General features: G+C 33.2%; 1 protein-coding gene across 1 annotated transcript in view; it reads right to left on the reverse strand.

Moving 5' to 3' along the window:
• Window positions 1-5745: 5745 nt before the first annotated feature.
• LOC149778384 (zinc finger MYND domain-containing protein 19-like) overlaps window positions 5746-14977 on the reverse strand; it is a 39494-nt gene continuing 30262 nt past the window's right edge. The window contains exons 6-7 of the mRNA XM_089939209.1: window positions 12692-12797; window positions 5746-9395 (exon numbers count right to left, since the gene is read on the reverse strand). Coding sequence (XP_089795335.1) covers window positions 9293-9395; window positions 12692-12797 — 209 coding nt within the window. The 3' untranslated portion in view covers window positions 5746-9292. The remainder of the gene's footprint in view (window positions 9396-12691; window positions 12798-14977) is intronic.

Genomic DNA, 14977 nt, shown 5'->3' on the forward strand with positions numbered 1-14977 from the left:
GATAAACTTGTATGCTTAAATAAGTCATGTACAAAATGTTTATTGATATATACTTCATCAAGAATTTCTTTATTATGAAAATCAGAATAAATAAAAGACCCACATATATCATAAGACCAATGAGAGAGATTAATGGATGAAGAGAATATTGAAAAAACGAAAGAAAAGAAAAATGGGTTTTTTGTGTGCATTGAAGTTTGAAGGAAAAAATAACCTATCCTTCCTTCCTGGTTGACTGGTTGATTGCATTGGTAATGAAAAGTGCATATATATATATATATATATATATATATATATATATATATATATATATATATATATATATATATATATATATATATATATATATTGGTAGCATTTATTTTAATCCACATTTAACTTATCAACATCTCTTTTATTATTGTTGTTTAGAGTAAACCTTGAAATTGCTTATAAATACCTTGGTTGTTAATGTTTGCAGGGAGCCTGTGTTCCATTACTCAGTCACTCTATTTGAAAACAAATTCAACCTCAAATTAATTCCATTATATATCCCAGATATCATGAAATTGTGTCCTCTACTTGCTGTACTAAGTGCCAACAAGGTTATTGCACTTAGGACAGCATGTTTAAGGTATGTATATTATTATTTTATTGCTTGTTTTCTGTTTCTTTTTAAAATAGGAAACTGCACTGTTTGTGTATTTCAATGGGACTTTAAATATGCAAGTGCCATTGCTGTATTTTGTTTTCTCCATCTCCTGCAAGAAAGAGGTACAATTTGGTGATTCAACTGTACAATAATTTTATGGAAGGCATCACTGCCAATATGAAATTAATTTCAAACAGAAACATAAATGAACATTTGATCATTTGACCTTGACTTGCAAGGTCATCATGGCTGTTTCCCACTTTTCAGTATGGTTTTATATCAATATTTCAACAGTAATGATGTGGATTTGTGAGAGGGGATGGGTGGGATGGGGAGAGAAAGGGGTACTCATGTTGCAAAAGATAATGTTTAGGTCAGGGGCAGCTGTTTGAGCTTTTGTTCCATACCCCATTTCAAGCAGATTTGACACCCCACATATGACAGACTCTGATTTATGCAATATGTGCTAGTAAGACTGGACTAAGCGAACAAGAACATCTAGGAATATTATTAAGAGTTACCATAGTCATTAAAAGTGTCTTACTTTTGTTACCTTTTATCTTGTTGCTTTCTGGTGCTGGCTTCAATTTGCCTGGTAAATATCCATTCTAAAATCTGGTAAGAAAGATATACTATTACTTGTGTCTTTGTACCAGGTACAGAAAAGGAAATCCATACATAAGTTTTGGTCATAATATATAATTCCGATTCAGAGAGATCTTTAATGCCTAAGTCCAACATAAGCACCATTAAAACAATCATACAACCACTACAAGTGATTTGCTCTAATTCTAAATTTCTTTTTCCTACTAATATAGCTTGTTCCAGCCTACCTTCCCAAAACTACATACTCATGTAAAAATCCATTTGTTTGGCAACATAAAATCATGTACATTGCACATTTTGGCAATAAATTTGTGCAATGCTTTTGAACATTGTGTGCTTTGCAAAAGATATACTTGTGAATAAAATTATATTTCTTTTCTTCAAATACCACATCACCTTAAAGTTTTCATCCACATTTCTTGTATTTGAAAAATGTGCCTCTGGAATAGTAAAATCATGTAAAGAAACTGAATGACAGCTGGGCCACTCTGCTCTTTGATGCATCTTTTAAAATCGATGTTATTCTAGAAAATGAAAAATGAATTGTTGTTGCTGTTGTATTGTAGTATTAATTTTACTTTATCATTTAAGGCAAAGAAGACATCATAAGAAGTCTTCAAGTAGAAATCCCATGTTGAGATGACTTTCTGTTTTGGATAAGTAACAGTAACAAGATTTTCAGCACAGGATGGTCATATTGAATATCAAAATTGGCACCTTTTCCATTTAGAAGCATCTAGACATCTTGGGAACTCTTTCAGTGCAAGCACAATAACAATGTGACCAGCCATTTAGAAGTAGCCAAAACAATATTTTCAAGAAGGCCATTGTGTTGACCATATTGGAAGTTGAACAAGAAGGAAGGAAGGAAAGAAGGAAGGAAATCAAAATCGAAATTGGCATATTTTATGAAAGCTTGACACGATCCCAAGTTGCACTGTCTTATACTTTAACAAAGGCTTTCGCTTCTTTCACAGAGCTATTCTGTGGAAGTGCTTATGGAATTACCCATATCCATCCTTCCCATCATGTCAGCCATCACAACATTTGCTTTTTTTCTAACTTTTGAAAGTCTTATGGATTGAAAACATATGCTAAAAAAGTTCTAAGTCATGTTTGATTTAACAGTTTTTATCATAAACTGTGGTTCCACTCAATAACTTCTGATAGATTTTATGGACCTGGCAACTAGTGGCCAAGAGGTCTAAAGCACTCACCATTATGGATCACTGCCCTCTCATCTGTCTGTGTGGGTTTGAGTCTCAGGTTCAGCCAATGAGGGAATGTGAGAAAGCTTGCCAGTAGCTTCTTGTGGGTTGGTGGTTCTTTCCAGGGTTTTCCCAGGTTCTTCCTCCATTTTTACTGGCTGCCATGTATAGCCTATCTTGTGCTGAAAAGTGACATTAAACCCTACTACTGGTACAACAAAAACTAGGATTTTATGGATGAAGTACAATTTTATATAAGGCTGTATGCTAACAAAACACAGGTGAAGTTCAATTTTTATCTACTGTTATGGTAAGATCTAACCAAATTATGGCCCTTCTTTGACATTGCCCTAACATTACAAGTTCAGTTTCAGATATATAACTTTAAAATATTTTATGGACTGAATTCAATTTTTTATGTTTGGTTTATAATGATTTTCACTTGATATAGTCACAATCTGACAGAGTTACAGCCCCAATTTGATTTCAATGAATTTGACTGAGTTACAGCACCTATTTGACTTTGTTAAATTTGTCCTTGTGTATGCTAAGAATTGATTTTCATGTAAGAACTTTAAATTATCCCCACCCTCAACTTAGATCATTTATCAGAGCCAGATTGCAACAAGGGTTAATTACCCTCCAAGAGAAACATGGCTGAAGAACAGAAGAGTTACCTCCCATTAACTATAACAGCAACCAGTTGGTACACCTTGAGGACACATGGTGCTAATTGTATGGAAAATGGGAACCATCCTGGAAATAGGTGGACATAATAAAATAGAGTATATATGGGTTTGGGCAGTCAGGATTGGTTCATAATGAAAGTTATTTTGAAAGAAAAAGAATCCTTTCAGAGATTACTCTAGTAGTAACTTAAATAACTAGAGACATTGTTTTCCTGATGGAATTTCAGTCCTTTAAGTCATGAGTTTGGAACACTCATTACTGAAATTGGAACCTGACTCGATGTGTTTCAAACACATGTAGGCCCAGAAAATGACACGGCTCATAACCTTTTCTCTACATAGAAGCTGTCATCCAGGTTTCATATATACTGATAAATATAGGTTTGGTAATGAGCACTCTGAAATTTAAAGTTACTGAATTTTGAATATTATGGTGCTTCCATAGGTTAACTACGGGAACTGAATTAGTACCATGAGTCCTATAGACAGCTACAACAATACAGTGACTCCACATATGCAAGTGCAATTAACTTTACTATAAATGCGATCATATTGTTATATTTGTGGATAACAAACAAAATTAATACTGTTTGACTTTATATATTAAACACATATTCAGATAAATCAACTGTTGCCAAGAATGGGGGAGGGAGTGCAGTGTGTAGATTTGACTATGTTGGAGTGTTTTGCACATTGATTTATATCTATGCAATTATTTATATAAAGTTTATACAATTTACTATTTATAGAGTAATTATGGTGAGCAATATATTTCCTAGTTGTATTCTGAAACATAATGTTTCAAATATAATCACTTAGGTTTCTTCCACCATGCTTAGTGGTGATGACCTCTCACGACTTTGCATCCCACTAATTTCTTTCAGTGAATGTTTTGAAACTTCATATTTTGTATTTAATGGACTCGTGTCTACCTTACTTTAATTTTAAATTATATCTTTTCTGTAATAATAAATATACATATAGAAGGTGACCTTAAATTTTTTCTCATTAATTACATAATATGACAAGACTGGTAATATATTTCAGTATTAAACTGAAGAAAAATTAATGGTGATATTAAAAAAGGTGACTCTTATTAGACATTTTTATTTTAATTATTTTTTCTGATTTTCTTAAATATAGCTTAAATACTTAAATGTTGCCTGAAATGCACCATTGCTATATAGGTAAGCATGAACTTGCAATATAGTTTAATATTCACTAACGTAATCTTTGACAAGCAGAACTATGCACATTGCTTACTTATGCATTGAAATACTATTTAAATATCTGTCAAGAAAATCAAGGGTGGATATAGGACACACGGCACTAATTGAATGGAAAAATGGGAACCTGCCTGGAAATGGGTGAACATAAAATAGAGTATGTATGATTCTGGGTGGCCAGGATTGGTTGATAATGAAAGTTGTTTGGTAGAAAAAGAATCTTTTGAGAGCTTATCCTAGTAGTAACTTAAAAAACTAGAGACATTGTTTTCTTGTTGGAATTTCAGTCCTTTAAGAGTCTTGAGTTTGGAACACACATTACTGAAATAAACACCCGACTCTTTGGTGCGGAATTGAAAGCACATGTTTCAAACATGCATAGGCCCAGAAAATGCTGCAGCTCATATCCTTTTCTCTACACAGAAGCTAACATCCAGGTTTCATCTATACTGATAAATATAGATTTGATCACAAGCACTCATAAATTTAAAGTTATTGAATTTTGAATATCATGGCATTTCCATGGGTTTACTTTGGGAACTGAATTAGTACAGTGAGTCTTTGAGATCTATCTTAAAAATGGCAGAAAGACCCAACCGTATTCTATATTATGCTCAACAATGTTAAAAAGAGAGAAAACTCTATCCAGCTCAGTCATAGGTCAAATCTGCAAGCCCAAACAGACCAACTTTGTCATTTGATTTCGAAAATATTTGATATTGCATGTTAGTAAGTGATCAAGTCTGTCCATCATATCAGTTTAACATATAATTCATGGCTGATAATTGACTTTGCAGTGTTAAATTCTATACTTGACATCAAAAAGGGTCACTCTTTCATTTTTCATAGAAAATGCTTCTGATGTTATGTTTCTTGCTAAAACACCACAACTATTGTCAGTGCTGAAAATAGGAGGGTTGTTTGTTTGCTCTCACTGTAATGGCATACAAGACTTCTTTTCGTTTTAATCAACCCAGGGTGGCTACCAAAAAATAACATTGTCATGATGACCTTGACTGTTTGATATTTTATCCCAAGACTTTTTTTCCCCCATCTTCAAGGTTTTTCCACTGTGAAGTTTGTAAAAGTATGACCTTGATGTTTTGGTTTGACATTTTTTCTTCTTCTCTTTTTAAGGTGAAATGCAGAACATTAAACAGGGTTCAAATTATCATGAACAAACTGTTACACTTTGGTTTGCACTTGACCTTCGACCCTAAAACCCTCAATCAAGAGGGTTTTTTTTATCCTCATGGTCAACAGATCAACAAGATTCATTAAAGCTAGATTCATAGCACTTCAAATATGATAAGACTATCATTTAATGCTTACTTATTTAAACATGTGCAAAATTATGTAGTTATAAATGACTAATAAGGTATGACTCATTTTTTTAAATTTCAAACTTTATTCTACAAATAAGACTTAACATAAATGTTAGAATATAACTTAAAATACCGATTATGAGACACACTCCATAAATTAGGATCATAAAGTATAAAGCACAAAAATGAAATAAATACAGTTCAATGGCAATCAAAGTGGTTAATAGCACCTGAACCTGCAACTGATGCAGATTATATGTAAATTGCTGGCAAACCTCGTTAGTAAAAACTAGATAACACATATAATACACAAATTATTATATATAAAAAACTCATACATTCATTATTAGAACAAAAGAGCTAGGAAATAATCATTTTCGATATGCAAGTAAAATTTTATTTTACCTGTCCAGAATCAAATAAAAAATATGAATGGCAACAAAAAAAAAGAATATTTAACCAATGTCATGAAAATATTTAGTCATGCTGAACAGTTTTAAAATATTTTCCAGCCCTGTACACATATAAAGTGTTTGTTTTTAGACATTTCAATAACTATTAACACAAGCACAATTATTTTGCATTTAATTATGAGAAGGTTTTTTAAACATTTCTCACTTTGAAACATACTGTGATGGATTCTGATACCTTCAAGTTCATCTGAAATTTGGTCTGCAAAATTAATGCATTGTAACTGATAACTAGAAAATGAAGGTAACAAGAATAAAACTAGCTATCAATTTCTATAAATATGTGCATGATCAGTAGGTTCTGCTCCCAACTGATGAATGTGCACAAAACAAATAACAAGATAGCTCATCGACAGCTCAATTTCATTGATTTTACTTCTGTTTACTCAAATTTTCACTTGAACAAAACACCATTCATACAATAATATAAACAAGTTCATTGAAATTTATCTAGTTTATCCAACATTTGAAGTAAGTGGACGCTTCCAATGACAACTATTTTTAGTGAGACTATATGATTATTTCATACACTCATAAAAGCGCTATCTTGTGAATCTGCAATCCTAGCTTTCCAGATCTCTGTCTGATGCACTTGGGTTATTTGTTTCAGAATTGTCACTCACGGTTTGATGATGTCAATGGTATGTTATGAAATCAATCTCAATGACTGGACAATGGTCAAAATCTTTTTAAATAAAGACACCATTGCTTATGTTTAATCCATAATAAAAAAATAAACAAGTTTTTAATTGAAACTATTGATACTTTTTGCACCAAATCTCATAGGAAGCTTACATATGCAAATAAAAACTTGCATTTAACTTAATTTCCTTCTGCTAAGTACAAAACAAAGGACCAACTACCTGACAGATAACATACTGGGTATTAAACAGCTGGACTTTCTGGGATAGTAGAAAATTAACCAAGTATATGAAAATATTAAGAAAATATCTCCAACCAATTAAAATCAATGACTGAGCACTCCTGATGACATAATTATCAATCTCTAAATCTTTAAATTTCAACCAGTTCCCAAGACACATTCAGACACACTTCTGTGTCACAATATCCAGCACATCATTCATCAAAATCAAGGAGATCCCAGTCTCAGAGTTTCATTTATGTCTTATGATGACTAGAACTTAGCAAATGTCCAGTAATGTAACTCTTTGACTGATTTTCTTGTCCAGATGTCAAGACAACACTGATTCTAACAATCTTGGACATATACAAAAGCTGATTGAAAAATTCCTCCTTTAAAATGACAGCTTTATGGCTATCATGAAATATGTATAAGAAAAGTATATAAACTAGTTAGGGAATCAAACCTAAAATTGAAAAGTGTCCAATAGGAAAGTTTTGAAACATGTTATCCCCTTTTCTGTATAAACTATGTGAAACTTAAATTTGAAAGCAAATTAGTTCAAAAGTTACTGTACAATTATGAATATGATAATGATTTGATAATATGTATTAAGATGCTAAACAAAAATGTAATGATGAAATAGGAGATTATTTTCAAGCTGCTGTGGCAAGAAAGCTTTCACATTCATTTCATGTTAAAAATCAAATAAAAACACTGAAAAATATGGATTCAGGGAAATGCTAAGTGTCTCCTGTAAAACACCCTTCCCGTATATATGACACTTCAAACATAACATCTTTATGAAAATATTTCTGATACAAAAGATAAATGAGCTTGGCATCTTCCAACATCTTGATAGTTAAATACTACTTAAAAATTGTAGAGGTGCTCTTCTGTCAGCCATGATTTCAACAGCAGGAAGAAAAAAACATAAAATATATGTGAAAGAGTTTCTTGTTTAGGTGGCATAAAATTACATACATCATCTTTATCATTCTATTATAAAGCCCATACCAGTAAGGGGGACAACTCAAAAGTATTTGCTCTCGTTTATCATACAAACTATCAAGTAAACTTAAATTTAAATGCCTAAATTACATTCATATTGGATACACTATAAAAATTAAAAAAATAAAACAACTTTATGGAATTTGTTTTCATTTTGGAATGTTTATACATGTATGTCAACAAATTTTCTAAAATTTCACTCAATAACATTTCATCTTCACATCTACACAGTAGTGATCCAATTAAAGCTCTCATCTGCAAATCCAACAGCACAAACAAATCATTACAATTAAAAATAATAACTTACTTGAAACAAAAAAAATCAACAAACATACAATTGTGTAAAATATGCGAAGAATTAGATGAACAAGACAAACATTGTTAAATTGTGCAGATACACTTTTGGTTGTTAGTAAAATGACAACCAGATTATATGTCAAATACAAAATATATGCATGCAGGGAAATGATTGACTAGGTAAACTCTATAAAGTAATAAATATATTATCGGAATCATGTATATATGGCTGGAATGTATGATCTTATGTGTCATCCTTACCCATAATCTTTTCCATGTAAAGTCAGTAACAAGCACACCATTACATTTTACGATATCATACTAATTACGCAATCCAATCACGTCTCCATAATTTCCAAAATATGAGCGTCACAGCCTTATGCCATCTCAACTGAATGGATGAATCATATGAAAGAACAAAAGAATGAATTTCTTTTACAAAGCCTTGTGAAATTTGTGGCTGTAAAATGTAAATTATACTGTTCAACATTTTTTACTTCTTTCATTACAAATGAAGCCGAATTAAAATTGCAATGAATTTTAAATCTTATATAATGGGAATTTAATTTAGAACATTTTGTTATGAAACACTAAGAAATTTCTTTAGACTCAAACCAAACATGGTTCTAATCCACAAAGTCCTTCGAAAGTCATTGAGCAGTAACATTATTTGACATATACCATAAGATGTGGTATAAAGAAGCACAATACAGGGGACATAAGGGCACGGATAGCACTATAAGCACTCATACATAGGAAATATGAGAAGTGTAATTCCATGGTGGATATTAATAAAAATCAAGGACTTGGCAACAATGCCAGTCAATGTGCTGAATAGGAAAAGCTATCATGTGTAAGATATAAAACATATAGGAATGAATGTACACATCTTATGATGGAATGGTTATATACTGCTGAGACAGGTCATAAAACACAAGGATCTCTTATGAAACAATGGGGGATGAATCTATCTATCTGGCGGTCGTTCTGTAATCTGGTATCTTCGTCGCTCTCTGCAGTGAAGTTTGTGTACTGGCCAGTCCTGCTGTTGACAATAAGCACCACAATATCTGCAATAACAGTAAAACCACTTCATTGCTATGAATCTTATGAATATATATATATATATATATATATATATATATATATATATATATATATTTTGTGACCCCACTATAACAAGGTAGTTGGGAGCCATAGAACCCAACCATGTTATAAACCAAACCACGTTATAGGCAACCAGGTCAGGTCACTTAGCTGAAGAAAATGATGTATGTACCCCCAAAAATGGGGGGGGGGTAGGTAATAGATACGGGCAGTAAAATATGTGCTTCATTGGCACAGTTACCATCTTAAATTGATGCATATTAAACGAGAAATACACCTGTAGAGAAACAGAGAAGGCATATAAAATATTTTACTTCATTTAGAGAACCACGGATTGGTACATATATGTGTATACTGTTTATATATACATGTCTAATGTATAGCATGAGTAGAGTATCAACACCATGTACTCACCTGCGAATCCAAGCACATAGAAACGGGTCACAATCAGTACTTACAAATGTAGTTCTAGTCTTTTTTTAGAATATTTTTTCCTCTTTCATTCTAGTGGTGATAGAAGAGTTACATTTATTCAATTTTGGTAGGGATTTAAAGGTAATTGTTTATTCTTGAGAATATGAGCTTATGGTGTGGTTGTCTGTGTGTGTTTTGGCGACAGTGCACAGTGAGTAATAAGGCCTTGGTGATGATCCAGAAGTGAAATCTGTGTTCCACTGCATGCTACTTTGTTTATAATCCAGCCTCTAAAAACAATGCCAGTGAACCTTTGTCAAAAACTTCACTGTGAAGTCATCTTTGAAGGTATTTCAGATTAACTTATGGTTTGTATTGATTGTCACACAGTGGAAAGTTCAGTACTGAGAAACAAATGTAGAGAATATATAGCAAAATTAATTGTGTTCTATGTCTACATACACTGAATCCACTATACAAGTAATTCCATAGAAAATATGCACACACACAGATTTCAAATATTCAATAATGTTTGGCACAGGTCATATAGGATTAAATTCAGTGGAAAAACATAGCAAAATCACATAATGAATGATGAAGCACATTTACTTCTCAGTACGTCCCAAGTTGGTAAAAGTTAGTTTGCATTTTAAGCCGCTATTGGTAGCGTTTGTAAACATTAACTTTTTTCCTGTAAAAAAGAAACATTCACAACACAGAAAACGTGTTCCAGTCACGTTGGAAAATGAAAATATCCATCAGATTCCATTGCTTTTATTTAAATTTGGTACTGAGATCGTTTGAAAAAAGGTTCTTTGTTTTACTAAAGATTGTAGTCAGCTTTCTTTGCTGATGGGTGCATGCTTTATTGAAGTCTTTAGAGAACCAAACAAATGCCCATTTCTTATTGTGGCAGCAACATCAATAAATTGTATTGCATGATTGAGACTGATTTTTTTCCATTTGCTTAGTATGTTTTCATAACAATCGGTGCTTCAAAGGTAATCTATTTTATTTGAAATTTCAACAAACTATTTTATCTGGGTACATTTTTAAGAAAGGAATTGGTCATCATTTGGTCGATTGTAGTTATTGTTCCTCCCTGCCTATTGAATAGACCAACAAGTAAGATACTGTTGGTCTTTTGTGTTTTATTTTGTTACATTTTTTGGTAGCGAAGGGATGCTGCTGTCCATGCATGCGTCAGAAATTTAACAACGGGTCAATGGACGATAGAGTCGCAGATGTTCTGGTCTGATGAAAGGGATTACTACAGAAAATGTGAGGGTTCTGAAGGATTTAAGTCTGAGTGAAAAGAAGAGGAATTTTACTTATCATCCACATGTCAGTCTAAGCAAATAGATTAATTACTAGTGACCAGCTGGTTGATCTCTGCTAACAGAAATGTCAACAACATAAAAAACGGTTATCTCACTACACACAGTACACATGCTAGATGTCAACATAAGTGGATTATGATATAGCAATGCACTGTTATGATTTTTTGTCAATATGGACAAAGAATTTGTTTATGTAACAATAGATAAATTTCAGTGCGTTTTATATCAAGTTTGTGGCTTCCTTTCATGGGGCCTCTCAATTTCTCCATTCCAAACCAATGGCTGTATATACAAGTTTAAACAGATCATTTGCAAACTGGCATGCTATGCATGACACTAGCACACATTATTTGCAGACTGGCATACTATGAATGACACTAGGGCAGATCATATGCAGACTGGCATTATATGCATGAAATTAGGGCACATCATTTGCTGACTGGCATGTTATGCATGACATTAGGGCACATCATTTGCAGACTGGCATGCTATGCATGACACTAGCACACATCATTTGTAGACTGGCATGCTATGCATGACATTATGGCACTTCATTTGCTGACTGGCATGCTATGCATGACACTAGCACACTTCATTTGCAGACTGGCATGCTATGCATGACACTAGTGCACATCATTTGCTGACTGGCATGCTATGCATGACATTAGGGCACATCATTTGCTGACTGGCATGCTATGCATGACACTAGCGCACATCATTTGCAGACTGACATGCTATGCATGACAGTAGCGCCCATCATTTGCAGACTGGCATGTTATGCATAACACCAGGACACATCATTTGCAGGCTGGCATGTTATCAGCATATAATGCTAGTACAGTGTGACCCCACTATATAGTGCTCCATTATAACACGAGTTCAGATATAACACGGTCGTGGTGTGGCTCCCAAAATTTTATATACATGTATTTTTCTTGTGCACAAAAAATTCTTTCTTAAAAAGTATGGAAAAAAAACGTAAAAAGTTTATTATCATTTTGGGGAAGAGATCGCGTATGACTCATACAAGACGATCGTGGCTTGGCTCCTGAAATTTTATAAGTATTTTCTGTAATAATCCCTGTCATCAGAACACCTGCATCTTTATTGTCTGTTGACCCTTTGTTAACTTTCAGATGCATGCGTATAAGGCAGCATCATGCTGCTACCACAAATGTAAAATAAAAATACATCTTACTTATTGGTTTTCTTCAGCTAACTGACCTTGTTGCTTATAACACAGTTCGATCTATAATGTGGTTGGGTTCTATGGCTCCCAACTACCATGTTATAGCGGGGTCACACTGTACCAACTACCTTAAAAACCTTGTTGCAAAATAACCAATACATCGATAAACTTTGATATTTGCCAAAGAAACTACATTGGTCCCTCACAATAAAAATGCATAAAAAAGAATAAAGTATACTTTTTTGCCTTCCTTGAAAAGCATTACAGTCAGTGACATCTGCATTAATACTGACACCTAACTGGTATAATATCTTACCTAACTTCCTGACACCGTCCACAGATGCTGAATTCCCGAATGTGTCTCTCCATGTTTGTGCATGGCGGATAATGGCATTCATAATATATACACCCATCTTCTAATACTAAAAGGAAAGAAAGGTCATTGTTGGTCACATTACATATTTACTGTATTGGATTACCATAAATAAAAAAAACTGAACTGATAAATCAAATATCATGTAATGTTATGGAAACTATAAATCAGTTTGCAGGACACTGATGCCAATGAAAATTTTATAAAATTAAAGTAACCTTACTTCAAGATGCAAGAGAGCGAAAAAGAGAAAGTCAGTTAAAGATTTGCAGTAGTTGGGATAGAAAGAAACAGGCACCAGGTGCCTGAGTGGTCTAAAGCATTCGCCTTTACCAAACACTGCCAACTCACATCTGTCTGCATGAGTTTGAGTCTCAGCCTCCACCAATGTGGGTGTGCAAGAAAGCTTGCCTGTAGCTTATCTTTCATGGGGGGGGGGCCCGAGTGGCCGAGTGGTCTAAAGCGCTCACCATTCCGGATCACTGCCAGCATGGGTCGGTGGTTCTTCCCTGGGTATTCCAGGGTTCTTCTTCTACCAGTTATACTGGCCGCCATGTATAGCCTATCTTGTGCTGAAAAATGGCATTAAACCTTAGAACAACAACAACAACATTTTTCATTGGTGGTTCTTACTGGAATTTCTCCAGGTTCTTCCTCCACTAGTTATGCTGGCTGCTATGTATAGCCTATCTTGTACTAAGAAATGGTGTTAAACCAAAAACAACTATAGAAAGAAAGGTACAATAAATGACACATAATACACAAATCTCATGACCTTATTGCTACTAAGTCAGTTTTTTTAAACAAGGAATTTTATGAGCAAAGTATCATCAAAATATCAATAGGGGTTCTTATGTTATGTGTTTAGGCTCGAATAAACAGTAACACAAGAAAGAGTGAAAACAACAAGCTTAGAAAAAATTAACAAATTATTTATTTTCCTGGAAAAAAACCTGTAAAAATGAAAAAAATTAGAATCAAATCCAAACACAATCCAAGAATAATCCACAAATAAATTTAAGCAGTCCTAATATTGAAATGTTCTAATAAATTCAAGTTCTAGTCCGATGGATCCAAGATGGAAGGCGATGATGTATGCTGTATCCTGTACTGTGCTGAAGTCTACAGTTTGTTGTATAAACAAGAAATATCACTCCGGTTTTGGAAATCCAAATAAATTTTAATAAAGATGTCTTTGTTCAAGAATTTCGTATGAGCACATATATATATCCAGGAAAAAGGAATTAATACTTTTGAATCCAAATAATTCCAACATACACAACTGACACTTTCCAGCGTAAAAGCCCAACTGTGATTATTTCTTAAAAATTATGGTTTAAAACTTGAATTTTACACCCCAGATAATGGTCACATGATCATGTTTACATATAAATCACGTAGCCCCTGTATGTCCATGGTTAAAACCAATCATTTTACTCTGAGGATAAAAGTTGTTTACTTCACAAAAACTATTTACAAGTCTAGGGGCACATATTCAATACAGCCTCGATCTCAACCTTATTATTCCCACACGAAGAATAAATTTAAAAAATAGTTTGTTCACGTGGCTGTTACTAATTTTGAATTAAAGTCGAGAACCAGGTCAGTCTTATGTGTTTATTAAAATGAACAGTCAAGGTCAAACTGTTTTCTGGAAAAAGTATGAGTTCCTAATAAACAGAACTACATTATTTTGACATAAATTTAATTATAAATATAGAAAGATTTTACAACTTACAAACAATTCAATCATATACAAAAATTAAATCAAAATTACATAACAGTGTTAAAAGTGACAAGCTGGACGGAGCACTGACTTACATTATTCCAAGTTATGACTTTATCCTGTATTATGACCTGAATATAGGAGTATTTCAATACAGATCTATGACAGTAAATATGTGATACACCATCAAATTTTGATCTATAATAGTGTCCAGATTAATTTAAAAGTTGTATTTTGTATATACAAAATAGAGGATGCCGATTTATATTTTTCCTTGCCATGACTTTGATAATAGGGCATGACTAAGTCATGCAGCACACTCTCTAGTCATGATATATAATAGCTCATTACAATATTATCACTCGCTGCAAGGTTATGCTACAAACAAGGACACTAGAATCATATTTTCCTTTGGTGTGACTTTCAACTTGTGGTAGGAGGTGTGCTTATGGTATGTGACATACCAAATATCAATGTTACATATAACATGGTAAAGTTTCATT

Source organism: Sinohyriopsis cumingii, chromosome 17 (assembly GCF_028554795.1).
Source record: "Sinohyriopsis cumingii isolate HCF-2022 chromosome 17, ASM2855479v2, whole genome shotgun sequence".
NCBI lineage: Eukaryota > Metazoa > Mollusca > Bivalvia > Unionida > Unionidae > Sinohyriopsis > Sinohyriopsis cumingii.